The sequence below is a fragment of the Anopheles maculipalpis genome, chromosome 3RL (genome assembly GCF_943734695.1).
Source record: "Anopheles maculipalpis chromosome 3RL, idAnoMacuDA_375_x, whole genome shotgun sequence".
Taxonomy (NCBI): domain Eukaryota; kingdom Metazoa; phylum Arthropoda; class Insecta; order Diptera; family Culicidae; genus Anopheles; species Anopheles maculipalpis.
Genome location: NC_064872.1, coordinates 67,638,278 through 67,658,748, shown reverse-complemented (window position 1 = coordinate 67,658,748; position 20,471 = coordinate 67,638,278). Strand labels below are relative to the sequence as shown.

Below are 20,471 nucleotides of genomic sequence, written 5' to 3'. Positions count from 1 at the left end.
GACACACAGAACACTTTGTTAGAAGTGTGCTCACAAACCTCCTTCAAGCAACGATTGATACTTTCAATCGTCTCGATCGTCGCCGGACGGCGTATAAATTGGCGTTATGTACAAGAGGCCTTTCCAAATCTTCAATTCTCTCACACACTAATGATCTGATTGCCAACCTCAACTTTACTAATTAATCCAGTTTGGCGCATCTTTTCGTACTACAGCTACAACTCACTCACTTTTATTGGCGAACGATTGGCACACCAAAAATAATGCAATCATTGAATAGATCGAACAACAACACCTTCGCTTTATGTCTGGAAAGTGTACCACGATGTCTAGAGCTACCCCTCCCAACGTTATGCACGACGACAAGTGTCTTTTGCTCCGAGCAGGAAGTTGAAGGTGCAAATATTTCTCTTTGCCTTCACGCTCCCGCGAACACACAGAACGAATGCTTCGTTCGTCTAGCGCCAAAACCAGTTGGCGCGGAACATTTGTCCCCAACGGTAACAACCTCGTAGAAGAACACGTACCGGCGACGCTGCACCCCCAGAGTCGCTGGGTAGTTGCGCCATGTTTTCATGATTCAAACCACCGTACACAACGCACAACGCGCAGGAAAGAATGGCTGGCAGTTTTGCTCTCGGTGCAACTTTTATGCAAATGCCGTTCGATCTGATTCTTGTACGTCAACCGAAAAGGTAATGCTCACTCACTCCACTCTTTAAGGCTTGGAAAATAAATGCTCGAATAAGAAAGGAGAACCAAAACCATCGAATCAGTACAAGGGGAGGCGCGCAGCAATCTTCCACCTGCGTACTATCCAATTTACCAATGGTACAGAACACCTCCAATAGACGAAGAATAAAAGTTCAGTCACGATGATGGTGGTGGTGGTGGTGGTGCAATGGCGGAAAACGGATTCCACTTTTATTGTACCGGTCTTTGTAGTCTCACGAGACGCCAGACATGAATTATGATGGTAATCAAGCCGAGAGATACCAAGGGACGAAAGGAATTTCGGCACAAGCGAAACAAGTACACCAATGCGATGATCGAGACGCATTCCGGGCACCTCTATCGGTTTGATAATAACATCCTTGAGTTCTCATAGACCGAGCTCACAGCCATACACAAACACCTGGGTGTAATATATTTTCACCGACACCTCATTCCCAACGCACGGTTCTCAACGCACGACTTCGGAATACTTAAACGCGCCTTACCCGGAGACGGAAATTTAGACGATCCTGCGCTGACGAATGCTTAGACGACGGGCTTTGCTGCACACAAAGTCGAGAAAGTCCCAGCGGAGTAAACGGAAAATCGACCGTTAGCCCATTAGCATTTCGAAGAAGTGTGTTGGAGAAGATATGCATGGTCAGCAGATACTGTGTGGTGTGTCTCGGAAGCTGAATTCAATAATCTGCTCCTTCTATTGTACACCATCGCGTTCAGCCCGAGCGTCCCATTAGAATGGTATTTTATCGCACAAAAGCATCATAAGGCAGTGGCTTGAAGGTGGACCAAGTGAGCGAGACGTTAAGAGTTTATGCACATTATCGGAGAGGGGTTGGACACTGTGTGCGCATCCGGTTACCGGCAAGATGAGATTCAAATGCGGCAAATATTCAATGGATATCATTCGGTCACGAATTGCGGTTCGGTGATGCCGATGATGATGATGCTGATAGGGACTTAGTTAGGATGAAAATTGCTAACCAAAGGGTAGGATTAGAATCTCCGTGGGTTCCGTGTGTACGTGCAAGAATCCGACCGTTGGGGTGGATATTAAATGTGGTAAATGATTTTCTATCGATGACAATTACTTCGATTTTGTAAAGATAATCGAAATAGGATTCGTTTACGTGATTTGAGAAACAACAAGATATCCTGTAGGGTCCTCTTGCGTTCGCTTAATAAATGGTAACGATTTTGGCAATCAGGATTCTGTGTTTCAAAGTCATAAACCGATAGACAGCACAACAAAATTAGAATTGTTATATACGACCAAGAAATGGCAGCCGATTTTGAAGAGCCTGTGCTACAAATTGCTTAATACTTAGACTTCATGTTCAGCAATAAATTTTTATGTATCAGTCAATTACAACGACAATGAATAATTCCTCTAATAAGGCGAACAACAAAAAACCATCTTCCCTTAGGCCTCATGCGTCATGCGGCAAGTTGGGTGACTGTCCCCCCATTGCACCGTAATTTGACTTTTACTCTCGATGAACACCTGCACAAAAAAAAACAAACTGAACAAACGCACCAAAGCTCCACTCCACAACCTTGAGGCGATTATTGCAAACAGCTAAAAATCCACCACATAAAGCCTACACAAATGCTTGCGAGAATGCAATAAATTGCCCAAAACCAGCTGCCCCTGCAAAACCAGCAGGCGAGCAAGAGGGAGTGAAGGCTAATTAAGTTTTATGAATTTTAAATGAACCATATTAACCATCGGCCAGGTCTAACGTCGATGGGGTCCGTGTGTAATGTAAACTCTACTATACATGTTACCTCTCATGAGGTGTGCGCTGGTTTGCAGCGAGGTTTGCCACCACTCCTACAAAACGTTCGAATTAAGACTTAGAGTTGCCGAGTCCCTATTGACTGCATAACTTTGGGGCTGCTACCTGACGGGTCTGTGCTTCGGTACGATATAGGATTATGTGCATGGCATTTTTTGGGGATTGGCCATGCACTCCTCATACTGAGACACCAGTGTTCTAGTAGCTGAAATTACAGACCCAAATGGGTTTACTCGGTTCACAGCCGTCGACCGGACAGACCTCCTCCAGATCAGCCCACCAGCGAGACACATAATCGTCCGACAGGGGGGCCTCTCAATGTTGCATTCAGTCTTTTGCGCAATTCCCGCACTACTACTTCTTGCTGTCTGGTCTGGTAGCCCACCATCCGTTCGATTACTCACCCCGAAACGGGTTTACTGCCTGCGTTTCAGTGTGCGGAATTTTACACCAGCCGCGGTCTAACGGACGGGTGGGTTTGAAAATATATATTAAAAAACACCCAACAAACAGGTTTGCCATTTTCGGGCCAAACAGTGCTGCCGGACAACCTGCCACGCACGAGACCGTCGGTGTGGTTGGAACCGGTTCCAACGCGACCATTCTTGTGGTTCTGGAGAGAGAGATGTTCGTGCAGTTCGATTCCCAACAAACGAATCCCACACCACTCATTTGTGGACATCCGGTGTAGTTTGTCGAGGGTGAGAGGAGTTTGCTGACTGCCAGTTCTGGCAAGTGAAAGATTCCCCGAGATCACATCTCATCCACGGCTTCTCGTGCGGATGTAATGATTTCGCCGTTCGAACACTCGATCACTCGAAATTTCTCGACCGAACTCCCTGCATTCGCTCGCTCGAACTAGTTCATTGCGTTGCGTTTTCGCGCTTAAAATAATCAGCATACAGTGCAACAAACTAGTGTAGTCTTTCGGTTGAACCAATGCCAAAGCATTCTTTCGCACTGCTAGCGCTGAATGTACAGCACGACGGTAACGCACCAGAAGAGACACAAGTTGAGATGAAAATTCTACAGTAATCGCCTGTCTTGAGGGAATTATTTTCAGCATGCAAGCCCGTGCGTTTCGTTTTTCGGTGACATTTTCGATGGGGACTAAGGAATGTCCACCCCGAACACTATTATGTCGTGTGTCGCAACTGAAGCGGGCTTCAGCGGGGTTGTTCTCGTCGTTATGTGTTTCAGAGCCTTTTTACTGACTGCATTGCACAAGCGTAAGGTGTGATGGTGTGGCCATGAAATGTTTCACCGTTTGTTGACTGCATAGAAAGCATTGCCGGGATAGTCCCCAAAAAAGAAAGCGTACAGTAGTAATCGAATTCTAGTGGTTATCTGTAGCGGGTTAACTGCCAACGCCCGAAGGTATGCAATTTCATTTCCAAATCGCCACTTTTAGCGTAGAATTAAGGACCACACGAGCTATTTCCTACTGACTTCACGTGGAAAAAAAAGTGTACAAATGGTCCCCAGAGATTTGTAAATCCTAAAACACCATTTTGGTGGTGATTTCGGAAGCACAAAATGAAACCCTAATACACAAACACACAAACCAATTCCCAAACGTTCCTTCCATTCATTATGGACGGGTCATTATGGAGGTTCCTGGTTGGATTTAGCTCACCGACAACAGTCCATACATCCCTTCCATCGAGCCAAAAAGGCTTTTTCGTTGATTAGCGTACAAACCCTGAGAGTCGCAGCTCTCGAAGCGTGTTGATGAACACGGTAATGAAGATAATATCATAATACCTTTACCGTGGCCACACTACTACTACTCGCCATGCCATCAACCAAAACTGGGGAACCCAACTCCAACGCTTCAAAGGACGACAATGATTTCTTACGATGCGTTTTTTCCTCCCGTTTTCGACGGACAAAAGTTTATCTTTCTACGTGACTTTTTCATCGGGAATTAAACGCGGCTGGCCCGGGGGTGTGGTATGCTACTTGCTATGGAAACCGACGGATGCCAGTCTTGAAACCGGTCCGCGCTTCCCGACTGTGCAGGCGGCGGCGCAAGGATCGGGTTGTGGAAAATGTTTCCCCCTATCGTCAACCTTCACACACACGAAAAAATGGTCGTTGTGGGATTTGTTGACAATAACACACCCACACACGTACACGACGTAAACAAACTGTGCACACATACACAAAACAACCTTTTTTGTGTGCGTTCTGTTTTTGAGCCAACTCAACCTGCAAAAAGGGATAAACACGTGCGCCAGAAGGATGGTTATGATGATATTGCCGTTGCATACAATAAACATGGAGACGAGATTGGGAATGTGTGGTGGGATTGAGAAGGATTGTCCCTCTGTTTTTCGTCCCAAAACCTGGCTAGACTAAAAACAATACAACCAAACAAAACCCGTTGAAGCGAAGATTTACTCCAGAGTTAGGTCCCGAAACAGACAACGATTTAAATTGTCACCCGCGGGTCTAGGGAATTGGTAAAATATTTCTTAAAATATTCTACCAACGTACCCAATGGTATTAGATGGGCTATACAGTTGTGTTTGTGTGTGCTTTAATTGTGAACCGAGGGTGAATTCGATTCTAGGGCGCAGTTCCAAATCTCATCCCGTAGGTCAATGTCAGCGAGAGGTAGAGACTACGTGTTTTACAATCCAAAAACATGATTTCACCTTTTTTGAAAATACGATTTTGGTAGACTTTATGGAGATCCCGCCGTAACCGAATCTGGGAGCGGCTATTAATCATTGTGAAACGGTGTGTCGCTTCCAAACTGACTGAATTTTGCGATAATGCGTTTAGAGACGACTGCAAACGGTTGCGTGCTATCAGCACTTTTTATCTCGCCTTTCTCTATCGCACACGATTGCTCGGGAAGTTCATGAGTAATGTAGACGTCGTTTGCCTGTCTACCGGTGGGTCTTATTTTGTTTTGATGTCGTCTTGAATGAAACGTACCTGTGATCTCCTTCTCAGGAAAACATTCGATGACGCTGAGGAGCAACGCAGGTAAGCTAGACCTCCTCCGGTTGTAATTAGATCCTTGTTTTTTCTCTCTCTCCTCTGTATCCCTCTCGTACACTCGCACACACACACGCCCGAAAGGGATAGGGAAAAAAGTGCAACACCGGTGAATTTCTTGTCTTGCAACGCAAAACACTCTAGCAGCACACGAATCTACCGCCAGAATCAATATTGCATGGTACACGTCTTCACGCCACCTGGACGGCGGATAAGGACGAACCTTCAGGCTCGCTTGTTGTTGGCCCTTATTTACGTAGTTGCAATTCTTTTATTCTTCTTGCAAGCAGCACAATACACTCACTCACGAACACTTCCTACCGCACCGAATACGGAAATGCCCTACGAGAAACGCATCCAAACGCGTCTGTTCCGCCGGAGCTATCTCAAACCCGTAGAATGCGTTGTTCTGCGCCACGGGGAAGAGAAAAAGAGAAGGGGATGAAGAAATGCAGATGCGTAACAACGATCGCAATAAACGGCAGGCTTAACTTCTCAAGCTATACACGGCCAACATATATATCAACGGCACACTTCTTGGGCAAAGCTGTTGTGGCGTGGCGGACTCTTATCGCTAAACGTTTACAGCAACGTGCTGGCCCGATTCTGAGGCATCCGCAAGCGGGTTTTCGATGCCTACTCTCTCTCTATTTGGTGACTCTATTTGGATAGAAGAATCAACTTTGTATAATTTGTCAGAGGTTCGGCAGTAACATTGTGACTTATTACTGGAGAATGAGGATCTAGCCGCCATTTTTTTCCTATTGTTAAAGCTATCACGCAAGATTTGAACTTAACTTAAGGGAGAAAATCTTACCCATTGCGTTTAAACAACAAAACTAAGCCACCATTTGTCTTCGTCATGTCCAGCGGGGAAAATTAGAAGGGACCGCCGGCAAAGCGCCCCCAAAAAAAAGGAAATACTCCCCCTCGAACCGGGAATGATTGTGCGGGAAGAAACATACGAAAATAAACACAAACACACATTATTGTTGTGAGATGATCAAGACGCGATCGCACGCGTAACGCCCTGGCTAAGAGATGGGACGGGGAGCGCGATGATGGATAAAGTTAAGTCACATTTCCTAGTGGGCTTTTGCTTCTACAACACTTAGAGCCGCCGGCTCTGATTAGTTCCGGAGGCGTAAAAGAAAACGCGACACAGTATGGGCGCGACAGTGCATGAAAACGGCGGCCTTTACTGAGAAGTGGCCTGCCTTTGAGTAGGTTGAATGGGTTGAGAAACCCGTGTCGTTCGTTCGTTTGGTAGGAAAATGTTAATGTCTCCTCAAACACTACAAACACCTACGAGCAGCTGATGATGATCGATGCCCGGTGCTCATCCTCCATTTTCAAAAGGCGAGAAGCGTGAGACAGAGACAAGGAAAAACGTAGTAGCCCTCCGTACTGTGAGATGAATTCCTCACTTCCAAACCTACGGGAACTACAAAACTGATTACATTTTTTTCCCTCTATATTTGTTGATCTTTCAAACCAGCCAAGCCATTCCTGAGGACGGCGGATGTTTTGATTTGTTTTTTCTCTTTCGTTTCTTGTCCCTTTCTTTTGGATATCTGAACTGAGAAGACTTGAGTACGGCTCAACTACCCGGTAAGAAGATGCCCACCCTATACCAAAAAACACACACGCGCACATAGAAATACACACACAGACGAGCAGGGTTTTTCAGGAGGGCCGCATAACCTTCTCTTAACGATCTTCCTCCCTCTTCCTTCACCTTAGGGCGCATCGAGGGAAAAGAAACGATCATCAAGCGCGACCGGTTTTTCTGTGTCCGTTTTCCTCACGAACGTGACCCGTGAACGTGAATGAGTACTGGGGCCGCCTTGTTTCTCGGCGGGTTGATGATGTCCGGGAGGGGGAGCGAGAAGAGTTTTACGTCTGCCCAAGAAGATCACGCGAAAAAGACGTTCACTCGGACAGTAACTACACCGTACAACAACACGAATAACCGAAGGAAGAGGGTTGGCTAGCTTTTTCTTCCAGCAGTTGCATCGATGCAACTCACAGTGCAGCACGAGATTGTGCACTGTGTTTACTTTCGTTTTCTATACAAAACCAAACAACAGCACCACAATCCATCAATGGGAACGTACAGCGTCGAGCGGCGCATATAGAATTGGGTCGAACGCGATCGTGAACGTGGAATATTGCGACGTTTGCCAATCGGTGTTTTAGAGCTAGAGAAACGGCACAACCACAAAACACAAACGCACACATGGGCACATCAACATCGTGCCTTCCCATCGTTGCAACCCGTGGCGGTAAAGCAGATTGCCATTCAGAACACAGCTGACATCATTCCACCCTCTCTATTTGACGGGGACACAATAATGTTTTTCAAGGTATTGCTTGTTTGCAAAGTACACTGGAGGAAGATGTACGTGTGTAAAACATTCACCTTGCTTTACTTGTGTTCTAATGCTGCACGAAAAAACCACTGTCAGAATGCTGCGAATAACCAAAACACACGCGCGACACACGGAACCACTCCTAGACAACGCACGTCCGTACGCTACGAGTGTAAGAGAGAAACTGAATTGTCGAGATGGTTTACTCCCGGCCGCTATAGTGCTCTGTGTTTGTGTGTGTTTTATGCTGCGTTGCGCTTTGTTATGTTTCGCGCGTCGTCAACCTGCCCGTTCTCTCTCTCGCGCGATGATGCATCTCGGGTGCGTAAAAATGAAACCGTATTCTTATACAGTACTTGAAATTTGAGGTATTTCATTAGCATAGATGTTTTACGTTATTTTTTTTTATAATAAACTTTATATTATATTATGCGCAAAAATTGCGAAATAATGTCATATTTATTGTTGAATGAATGATTGATTTATTAAATGAATAGTTGAATTTAAATCAAACCATTCATAAATGTGGTTACTAGACCTAAATTAGTATCCTATCGTTACTAGTACAGTCTTTTCCATTCATATCAGGAAAACACAAAATTTCCTAGGTGATTAATTTAAACACACCGCTGTGGAACTTTTGCAACCATATGGTAGAATATTGCATTTACTGAGAGAAAATCTTCAACGCGACTGTGGAATTTTTCTATCAGCTTTGGTTCAGAGAAGCAGTGATAAGAAAAAGTTTTTTGAACTAATTTTAGTGAAAAAAAACCCGTTCAAATAATGAATTTGAATGATACGACGTACTTTTGTAACCAAAGTATAGGTATTTATTTATTTTGTTTAAGGAAATCCAGAAAATTCCCCTAACTGACATCAAATTTCCACAGAGCGTTTCAAAAGTTCATTATATGCATCAAACCCTGTAAAAAACGAGGGAGAATTTACAGAAGGAGATTCTCGTTATGAGAGCGAGATAAACGTAGAATGAGAAAGATGCACATGCTATCTTGTCACTTCCTTTCAGTTTCAATTAATTTGTTAGCATTTTCTTGTGTATTTATTTGTAACTTAATTTTTTTATTAAAAAATAAATCAACTAGATGTAGTCTATTGCCTCCTAATGCGGTGATATGCATTAATTACGTGAATTTAAATCAACTGTATTTTTTATACACTTACTAAATCATTTCCTTCTCACTTTTCTTTACGGGTGGGCAAGCTTTTAGTCGCTCTGTTTTGAAATGACAAAACGTTGTACACAAAGAGACGGTTGTTTTGATAAGAAAACTACGCCGATTGACCGTCGATTATGGTCGATCAAACACCGCACTCGACGCCGAGCTTCAACTGGACGGACGTCGAACTTTATGATATTACGAATCCCTCCCCGTCGACACAGTTACCGACAACCAGTTCTGAACAGAAGGCTCTCCCGCCCCATGGACACACGCTATTATTGTGTGGAAAGGAAAGTGAAACCTTCGACAAGCCATCCACCCAACACCAGCAGCACCCGGACACGGGTACTTTGGCCAATTGGCCTTCACATGCGCTCGCTCGGCTTGTGTAATTAGCTGCCTTCCCATTACGATCATCTCTCACAAATGGCCACCACAAACGATCAAAGGGTGGAGGAAATTGACCATCATGCATTACACCTTGGACGATCGCATCTCAACATCCAGCAGCTACTCTTCTTCCCCTAACACCAAGTGTTGAAATTAAAATGTATTATACCGTAGGATAGCAGCCGCTGCAGCCGCATCATCCGGCGCGTCTCAAGGTCGGTTAGTTTTCGGGGAGTTTTCACTCAAAAAAAAACACACACACACACACACACATATCCACCCACGCGCGTTGGAGGAGTTGTAAAAGAAATTGCCCAATTTTGTGCCTGACGAAGCAGAAGAGACGCCTCCACAACAACAACAACAACCACCAATATTTCATCATGGCCGAGGACAGTGGATGCACAGCCGTAAGAAATAAAAAAACCTTTTTATGATAGCGCACTGATGGGAATATGTGTCCCCCACAACAACACATGCCTCGAAGGGGGGAGAGGCTTCGATATGGTCGAGTGCCTACGAGACAAAACAAGAGCATCCGTCGTAAAAAGCTTGGCGAAAAATAATCCTTTCCGCCGCCGAGTCCGCCGAAAGAAAGGCCTAGTGGACAATGGAAGCAGATATGCACCTTGCTCCCCTAACATATGAACCCAGCGCGGACAAGCTAAAAAAGGGCATCATCATCAACATCATAATCGTAATCTTATGCATCGTTGCGTGCTTTAAGGATGGAACCACTCTTTTCCCCCTTGAGGAAACAGAACAAACAGCAGACTACGTCGTCATCGGCTCCACATGAACGATGCCGGGTGGGATGGCATTATTTTAAAAAGGGCTCTTTCCAGTTTTGATGTGCGTATGGGTTTCCTTGTTTCTCTTGCGCGCTGCGCCATGTCATGCTGGTTGAGCATTTGTGTCGCTTTTTGCGTAATATAAAACAAAGAGTGAGGCGAAAACATTAATTGCTGTGCTGAGGTCTGCGCACCATACATAATTCAGTGAGAAGATGAGTCCGAACAAGCATCGAAATGCGTAAGTGTGTCATGTAATAGTGCCAAACTTACCCTTCGTTCTGACGACGGCGCCTTGCGACGGCTGGATTCTTGTTGATCGATTGTAGCTCCCGGTTGAGGGCCTGAGATTCGGCAACGGTCGGGATCGCGAACGAGCGCGGAAACGGTACCGGTATGTACGACGGTGGCACTACTCCACCACCTCCACTACCACTGTTGGCCGTGTTGGACACGTTGCGCAGCATTTTCGCAAGATTCTTGCCCGGTGCAACACCATCCTCGTCATCGTCCTCCGACTCGGACGAAGATCCCGGATGCGTCCCGGGCGCACCAAAGCTGTTCGGCGCATCGTTGATCGTGGAGACGGTGGTCGATTTCTTTAGATTGCTCACAGCCGCATGGGTAGATTTTTTGAGGCGCGATTTTAGCTCTGAATTCAGATCGGCCGGAAACAGTCCGACGCAGCCAGATTTGGACTTCAGTATGCCACCTTTCAGCTCCGCCATAAACGGTAGCTTTTGCGCGTTTGGTGGCAGAAACGCTGTCGGTGGTTTGCGAGGACTCATTTGCTCTGTTGCATTGGGGTGTACGGGTAATCCGAGAGATAGAGATATAAAAATATGGATTACAATCTACGAAACGAGCATTTGGAAATTATATAAAAGGTGCCTTAAATTGACAAAGGAAAAGTTGTTAGCATAATGGAATAAAACACAAAAAACCGATTTATTTAAGAGAAAACTGAACACACACACGCAATTAGGGAGATTTTATTACTGATCAACACACTTAAATAGCTTAGGCATTTTATTTGATTAGTGTATTTTGTTTTCCTTTTTGTTCTAGCAATTAGCTTCAAGATACATACGCGTAGATTTTAAAGGTAAGAAGAAAATGAAACATAGAGCACGGTTTAACAAAGCACACGTACATGTACATACACACACAAAAACAAAAGCACACAATGCCACACGCATACACACAGACTATTAACCAAAAAACAAAAGCACACGTGTCAGCATGATGATCTAAAGCGAAAGCGTGTAAACTCTTCTTTCCCCTCGAGGACAGACACATACGCACACCAAATTGTTTAGATGTTATCGTGAAAGCATTGATTGAATCTGAATTGCACCCGAGCGGCTTAGCGACCTGATGACCAATTTCCTTTCGAACGTTGCATTATCATCCAATCCACAACCATTTACGAATGTACATACACACCGAGCGTTCCAATTTTTCCACACCACATCACCCCATCACCTTGACACTGACCGTGGAGGGGGGGGGGAGAAAAAATGTTACAAAAAAAACCCATCGAAAAATACCACACACCGTACCCCCAGGAACCAGGACAGAAACAAACGAACAGTAGGAAGAATCTCCTATATTCCCGATTGTAGTTAAAGGTGAACGAAACACAAGGACTTTAACGGGGTGGAAAACATTATGTATATGTGTAAAACGAACGTACCAGCGCGCGTCACCTTCTGATCTGGAATAGGGGCCGCGCGTTCGAGTGTTTTTGCCGAACGCGAGCTGGGTAAGGTTGCGAATCCGGACACAACACAAATAGGAAGCTGAGGAGGTGTTTTGCGTGTGAGCACGAAAGAGTGTTGAATGCTTGTAGTAGATATGCAGAGAGTAGTGAGTAGAATAGGGCCGGCAGGCGTGCATGCAGGTCCGGACTCCGGGGATGGTAATCACAAGACTTCAGAGTACACGACAAACACGCAAAGGAACGTGGATGTACACAGCAAGTACATAAGATCACTTCTTCTTGGGTTGAATAGTCGATCCTCTACTTCTAATTGATCACTTCTTCATTCGATCCAGTCTCTATTTCACATCCAGAGTACACACTAGGTATTAATTCACCATTGTTTTTTTTTAGCTTTCATTTGGAATACTTTATGAGATCCTTCGGTGCCGCTTTTGTCCACCAAGTGTCCACCGTTCCGGCAAGATCATTTTTTTGTTTCACTTTGTGTTTTCTACATTGCACTTCGTTAACAGCTTAATATTGGTATAACGCTATTTTGCTCTTAAATATTACTTCTTACAAAATAGTACACACACGCGAACACACATATACACGTATACATTTTTAATGGTTTGCTATAGTAAAAGCTTACAAGTTTCTTCATAGTAATACAACAAAAAAGGGATCATTTTTCACGCAAGCTAGCTCTCATCTACAACAACCTTTCAGAGAAGGAATGGAGAAAAAATAAAGGAAATGCATATGATTAAAACCAATAATGAAACGTTGCACGAATTATGGAAAAAAGTAGCATTATCATCTATTTAGAAAATTTTGCCATGTAGAAACAATTTATGAAAACAAGTAGAAGAGAAAAAAAGGATTTCAATAGTCGTGCGATGCGGTGAGCAAAACTGCTCAACGACTGCTCGAATTCAAAGTCATTGTTTTCCGCACCACTCAACAGGTGGCGCTAGTCTCGCTACGAAGAATACAAACAATTTCTACAGCAGCAACAACATGTGCGATTTTTCGTATGGCAGATAATGCTACTTTTTTTCAACTCTAGCAATTAAGAATATGCTAGCGTTTATACATTATTCTTCCTCATTTGATTACTCAAATACACAAACACACCTATAAACAGCTTATCGAACTCCGTATCCGCCATTGACAGATCTTCGGTGGTAATGTTCAACTCGTCCACAGTGTTCACCGGCTGAATGGTGCTCCATTTCTTGTCCCAACCGTTACCGTTCGCTCCAGCAGCGGCAATCGTATTGATAAACGATTCGAGTCTCTGCTCAAGCAATAACGTTTCCTTCGGCATTGACTGAGTACGGCGCCGTGGCTGCTGCATGTAGGTGCCTCCGTTCGTGCAACCGTTGGTTGGTGGTGGTGTGTTGTTGTGTTGCTTAGTCGAACCATTTCGTGTCACGCTCATCATCGATTTGCCCACCGTACCGTTCTGTGTCGGTGAGCTCGCCTCACCCGTCTTCTTACAGCCAAAGTACTTGGCAAACCGATCGTCCACGAGCGCAAACTTCGAGCTACCATTTCCTTTCCGTGTGAAGCTGCGGGAAAATAGTGACGTATTGTTATTGCTCTGTGACACGGATCGTTCCATCGACGTGTCGACCAGATAAGAGCGTTCCGTTTCGCAAGCAATCGGAAGACTTTCGCATTGCCGTTCCGCTTGCAGTCCATTTCCAACCCGCCCGGAAGGTGATGGAGGTGTGTCGAAGGTGGTGCCGGGTGTTTTCAGTATTGACGACACATCGAGCGTCATTCGCAACCGATTCCATTGGTTTGCCAGGCTCGAAACTTTACCCTTCGTTACGACACCATCCAGCTCGGACGAAACGTCAAGCACCGGATCCTTCTCTTTGTGCAGCGACTTCGCGCGGTTCGATGTGTTGAGGAAGTTGCGCTTTAGTGCGAGCACATTCGAACTGCCTCCGCCTTGCGGCGGACGACCCGATCCATTCATATTCTCCACCCCACTGTCGTAATTGTTCTCCTTGCCCGAATCTACATTCGAGTCACTGCCATCGCTCACGTCATCGCCGTTCACTACCTCCTGACACGGACTGCGGACGCCATTTTCCGTGCTGTTGAAAAACTTGGGCGTTGAAGGGTTGCTCATAAACTTTCTTCGTATCCGATCCACCTTCGGTACGATATGCTGCAGGTCCGTTTCGCCTTCCGACCCAGTTCCATTGGTACTTCCGTTTTCTTTATACTGCTGTGGATGTTCCTGTTGCGGCAGTTGCTGTTGCTGCTGCTGAACGGAAATGTTATTGTTGCTATCGTTTAGAAACTTCGGCATCACTAGCTTTCCGATCGTGCGCACCTTTAGTAGCGTTTTCTTACGCCGGATCACGCCGACCGGTGTGTTTCCATTTGCTATCGCCGTCATCACCGCCGTCTGATCGCCTGCTTCACCAACTCCCTTGACGGATACACACCCGCCCGAGAACAGTTTGACCTTCTTCGATACTTGCAGTGTCGAGGGATCTGTATCCCGGACAAAAACATCCAGCAGAAAGAGCCATGCGCCACATAAACACACACATACCACACATCAACAGTAGCCCCAGTATATTATTACAAACAACCAATTGCAGTTGTAAGCAAAGTTGTGTGGTAAAGTAAGTGTCGTGTGTGCATGTGTGTGTATTTGAAATTTTCGTATTGTTTCAAGCAAATTTGTGATTCACAAATAACAGAACGAGTTCATGGGGGTGCATGCACGTGGAGTGGATTTTGTGTGATTGTTTTTGTTTTTGATAAATGTGTTCGTGCGTGTGTTTTTTTTTGCGTGCAAAAATGGCGAAAAGAGAGAGAAGAGAAGTAAAATAAATGGAAAGAAAATAGAATAGAAAAACCAAACATATAGAAAACAGTCAGTAACAGACTTACGCGGAAAGATATAAATTAAAATTCGATCTCTAAATACGAGTGTAAATCTCGTAACAAGTGTAAACGATGTATCAAGCAATATTCGAAATACGCAAAAATCTCCAGTCCTCATTAGCCGCGTATGCCGGGAACTGACTGTATATGCTCATGTTGAAAAAAAGTTACTGTTCCCTAACAAAAACTACCAAACAATGGCTACATCTGTCATCAGAATGACAGATAGTAAATAAAAATACGGCTTGAAATTAATTGCATCTTTTACAATAACAAGAAAATATAAACCTTGGGTCGGACAAAGAAGAAAACAGACCTCCTTCCGATCCGAAAGTGAGGCGTAAAAACTAAATCTCATTCCCTTTTTTGATGACAAAGGCATCGAAACAGGTCACATCTTTTGCGGTGATTGACCCTTACGAGTACTTAGCAAAAAAAAATTGATCTTTATATAATGTTTAGTTCACTCATACTTAGAGAGAATGATTGTTGGCTAAAGGTAATAGTAATGCTAAATTAATTTTACATGCAGCAGAACATGCAACATAATGCAAGGTTAAAACACTTTTCAAATGATCCAATGACATTGCCTATTAATACGAAAACACAGCTTCCAGAGACCAGATGGATGAAAACGCACCGATGAAGATTTGTTGGTTAACAAGTACCACGTCAAATACCTGTGTCTTGTGCGGTGTGGTAAAGTATAAATGACAACGAAAGATGGCGTAAGAACCATGCATAACCATGCAGCTTTGAGGTTTTGAAGCTGGTCTTGGGGATAATTATTTCGTACACAAAACATTCAATTTTAAATTTAAATAAAAAATTCTCAAACAAAGACAAATTGTGTCGGTGCTCATCACTGTCTACAACACAGAGGCACACATCAAAAAGAAAAATAGAAAATATCAGACATAACTCTCAAAGCGAAAGAGAGCGAGACACAATAGCGGCACGTTTCCGTAAGCAGAGATTAATATACATGCGCATCTTACCAAACTCGGCGCCAGAGTCATCCGAAACTATGTTGTTGTTATTGTTCGTTGGTATCGTGTTCATGATTGGGTGAGCCGGTTGTTGGTGGACCGTCGATATGTTGCTGGTGGCCGTCGTGCGATACTGGCCACTGGTAAGCCCGCTATTGATCGCGTTATTGCTTCGTTCGATGTCGGTTGGCGAGATCGTCTGCGTTGTGAATTGAGCTACAGAAATTGGGAGGAAGAATAAAGTGGAATTAGCATTTCTTCTTCATTAAGATTGGACTGGCTTTTTTGCTGGACGGTTCGTAGTTTGAAATCGGACATCGCAAACGCGATTGGAGATGAACGAATTGATTAGGCATGTCCAAACTGCATCCGCAAAATAAGTGTACATTTTTTCAGTGTGTGCAACAAACTCGTACAACATCCAAAATGAACTCACTTCTCGCATCAAAAACTTCTAAGCATAGTCTAGGTTCTATCAAGAAACCCATATCTCGAATACCTCAAAGATGATGATGATGACAAGCGATGAGGATAAACGCATGATGTATATGTTTTACGAGCGCATGAAACAAACACATTGGAAGCTATTTTTACACAGTTCAAGCAAACGAGCATGAATGATAAAAAGATGCAGTCCGAAGAGTCGACACTTTTCCGTCGGTAGCAGCACTTTTTGCTAGTTTTTCTCATAGACTCGTCTCAGAACCACACATTGAGCGCTCTCCTTCGCCTTGCTTCGTAAGGTGAGGAAAACGGTGTTTGTCCATCATCATAACCAGAAGTGTGCGCGCGAGAGGTCCCCGAAGGATTAACGGATAAAAATATAACACGCACACTGCATACTGTGTGATATACTCACGACAACCGCCTCACCGCGCGACTCTCAACTCTCCAAAGCCCCAAAGCCGATCTTGGCTGGCGCAGTTTGACTTGACACAGATTTTCCGGGTGCAACAGTTCCCAGGGCGACTCGTTCGCCGGCGCCTATAGATGGACCGAGACTCATCACGCCCAGGGACAGAGAGAATGTCGTGCAGTTTGGTCTTAAAAACCTGGGGATATTTTTGTGTGGCGCACGCACATCAAAAAACCAGGCGCCTCCATACGGTGTCTATACAGACACGTACAAACACACAAACACACACACACGTAACGTACTTACCTCGTTTCGGACGGGGAACGATCGGCCGGCTGAGTGGGTTTTCGTTCTCCTTCAGCTTGCTTTCCAGCTGAGCAAACATGCTTGCCTTCGCCCGGACACTGCTGGATCGTCGTAGTAATCCCTTGTCAGTGCCGTCCTCACCTCCACTGCTGCCACCACCGCCGCCGCTATTGCGGCCAAACCCAACGCATCCACCAAACATTGTTTGGTCGTCGGTTTCGGGTCCTGCCGCGGTCGATGCAGAGTCGCGATCGCTCAAATCGCTACTACTGCCACTGTCCGGTGACGAGGACGAAGTGCTACCACCGGGTGACGATCTATGTCCTCCGCAACTCTTACCTACACCAGCCGTTCGAAGGATATCGCCCTTCTTGCTGCTGCTGCCCTCACTACTAGCACTGCTATTACTGCTGGACGGTCTCAGCACACGACCGGCGTGCGTGGACGAGCAGGAAGATGTAGGCGACAGAAGTACGCCTCTCCCCTTTCTCCTCTCCGGATGCTGATCTTCGTCCGATTCGTCCCCGACACGTTCTACCAGCAGCTGCTCCTCGACGAGCAACGCTTCTTCCACCGCGTTCAGATCGTCCTCGTCCTCGTCGATCGTTTTCTTCGAAGGTGATTTCTCACTGTCACTTGTTTTTACCGAAGACGACAGTACGTAATCGGTTGTGCCGGACAGTTCCTCGGTACCACCGCGACCACCACCAAACTGTACGCCCGAGTCGGAGCTCAGCGAGGCTAAGTTAAACTCACCACTAATGATGGAGTGCGAGTTCGATTCTGCTGTACCGAGTGTCGGCGAGAGAAGCTCAAACGAGGAAGAGGATGGTTTCGGATCGTCTACCGTCACAGGGAAAGATTTCGGTTCACCGCTTCGATCAACCGAGTGACTCCGCTGTATCAGCAACTCCAGCGAACTACGCAAGCAGCTGTGTTCCGGTGCAATTCTACGCTCCGGTACTGGATCTGCTATCGATACGCTCACCGTATTGTTGTCTTTTACCAAACAATCACCAACTTCACCAAGACGCGATTCATCACCGGCACATTCGGTAGAATCCTTCGACACAGATCTTGCTTCACTACGATCAACATCATTACCGGCGTCGCTAGGTACTGCAACACACTCTGGAGATCTTGAATCACAAGGCGATACTTCCTGTTGAAACTGATGCTGCTGCTGCTGCTGCTGTTGGGCACTATTTTTGCAAGGAGAAGGGATTTGGAAGAAAAAGCAAACAAAGAAATCGAACAATTCAGATCACACGCACGCAACACAAGCATCACGCTCAAAATAAAATACTGGCACAAAAGATCGGATATCAAAATGGACACAAACCACAAACGTCACAAATTTGTAACACGCACACACAAGCACACACTTTGTACAGTGATGAAATAATGGTGAGTCGAAGGGGTAATGTTGATGATCAAATACTGACAATGCACATTCGTTCTCAAGATGGCACCGAGTAAAACCGAATACTATTTGCAAACACAGAGCACAGAACAGGATGCCTTACGACGCAGGTCACAACTAAGACCGACCACTAGAATACAAAAGAAAAACCTTCCAACATTTTGTTTCTGTCTCCTGGTCACCACAACGCAGTGTATTGTTACTAGAACGTATTTTTAATTCTTTCCCTTTCCCCCGATTTTTACGGTCACCAATATCAGGTACCCAAACTCAAACTATCATCACCATATCACATGGCCCAACCCACTATCAATTAGTACGAAACACGCTAAATGCGCCCACCAATTTTGTGCACTCGATAGGAACGCGCTTTACCTGTAGCCCCCCAAAAAACAAAACAAACATACCACAAGGAAACCTTTCGAAATCAATTCATTCAACTAATTCACTTTCCAATTGCTCACAAAAATGTCGGTTTCACAGCACATTCGCGCGAGAAATAGTAACGTGCAACGCGAGCACTAGGTCGCAACCAGGCGCAAAAACCCAACAGTCGCTTATGTCAGTCGAACGGATATAGACACACTACTTGGTTGGTTGGTGCCGATTTACGATGCTATTCTCGCTCGTTTGCTCGCTCACCACACTACAGACTCTCCGGTTTAGACGCTGTGTGCTCATCATCTTTACCAGACTTGAGGGGCGGGACGGACGGTGATAGGTCCTAATCCAAATCGGTACGATGCTCCCAGTACATACGGAAGGTAGCGAGAGGGAACGCCTGCGCACAAGACACTATAATCGGGTATCTACTGAGCTGCTGCTGCTGCTGCTGTCTGCGCCATACGAGTATCGTCTCTCCTGACGAGACTCTAATCCTGGGACTTTTGGGAGTTTGGGCCTTTAAGCACGTTGCACTTTTTCGGCTTAATAATCTCGCATGTCATAAGAGCTATTCTTATATTTCATTACCAATAAGGGAAATTACTGGAAATGACTTGCGCTTGCGCACTGATCACTGTGTCATTTTTCTTGAAACGTTGCACTAGAATACTAAATCTGGGAGTGGTGGTGATGGTGACGGTGTCCCTTACCCTTACGGATTCGGCATTTATCCGTACTGTTTGTTTTGATTGTATTCTCGACTCGCGCAAAAAGAAGAAAACCTACACAACGCAAGGCATTAGAACCAAACAAAACGTCCAGCTACATCCCGGCTGACACGCCAACGGAAGGCCACGTGCAAGGTGAATGGAAAAGGTCAGTCACACAACTCATCTCGCGCACACGAGTTCGCATGGAAATCAAGGTCGACACACATGGTGAAGACTTCTTGCTTTGAGGATAGCATGTAGCTTATTTCGGTCCCATTGCCGCTGATCGTGGACATCTTTTTTGGAGGGACTTACAGAAATAGAACAGTATAATGGCATTAAGCGATTACAGAGGGGTATAAAGTGTTAGTTCTAGTAATTCGCCACACTCTTATCGACAATAGGTGTTACACTGTTGCACCACACACTCCTCCACTTGAAGTCGTCAATAAAGATCAATGTCAGCGACTATTATCTCAAGTATAGTCTTGCCATTATAAACTTAATTTCCCTTTGTTGTACCTATCACTAGCAAATCCAACTTCTACATGAAACTATTTTCTGATTCTGTACATCTCTAAATTTGTTTAAAATGTTAGAAAACCCTCAGCATTCGAACGATCAAGTCGACATCACATTATCACAACCATCGTTTTTCTTGGTGTTGGTAACGGCACAAAACAGTCTTCGCGTGACAGTTGCGAGAAAAATCTATTTTCACGCAACCACAAAATCGGAACCAAAACACAGTTCGATCCTTCACGTTTCCTTTCCTCGGTTCTGATCTTGCTTGTTGCAAGATGTTGCTTGTCATTAGCATTAGTGCCAAGGGTAGAAAGCCATCGTATTGAAAGTGTGTAAGACCGTCACCACACTATCACAAGATAAATCGCGTGTATGTATTT

At 45.0% G+C, this 20,471-nt stretch overlaps 3 protein-coding genes across 6 annotated transcripts in view; 1 reads left to right on the top strand and 2 right to left on the bottom strand.

The window, feature by feature from the left end:
- LOC126562971 (eukaryotic translation initiation factor 4E1) overlaps positions 1-20,471 on the top strand; it is a 436,138-nt gene that overhangs the window by 329,823 nt on the left and 85,844 nt on the right. The window lies entirely within an intron of this gene.
- LOC126561295 (supervillin) overlaps positions 1-20,471 on the bottom strand; it is a 137,323-nt gene that overhangs the window by 33,021 nt on the left and 83,831 nt on the right. Inside the window, exons 7-10 of one of the 4 annotated variants that reach the window (XM_050217339.1) lie at positions 17,050-18,251; positions 15,897-16,103; positions 13,120-14,499; positions 10,551-11,070 (exon numbers count right to left, since the gene is read on the bottom strand). In XM_050217339.1, coding sequence (XP_050073296.1) covers positions 10,551-11,070; positions 13,120-14,499; positions 15,897-16,103; positions 17,050-18,251 — 3,309 coding nt within the window. The remainder of the gene's footprint in view (positions 1-10,550; positions 11,071-13,119; positions 14,500-15,896; positions 16,104-17,049; positions 18,252-20,471) is intronic. The other 3 variants (XM_050217340.1, XM_050217338.1, XM_050217337.1) reach the window with 3 other exon arrangements.
- Positions 1-20,471, bottom strand: part of LOC126563070 (protein lethal(2)essential for life-like) — a 566,897-nt gene that overhangs the window by 546,216 nt on the left and 210 nt on the right. The window lies entirely within an intron of this gene.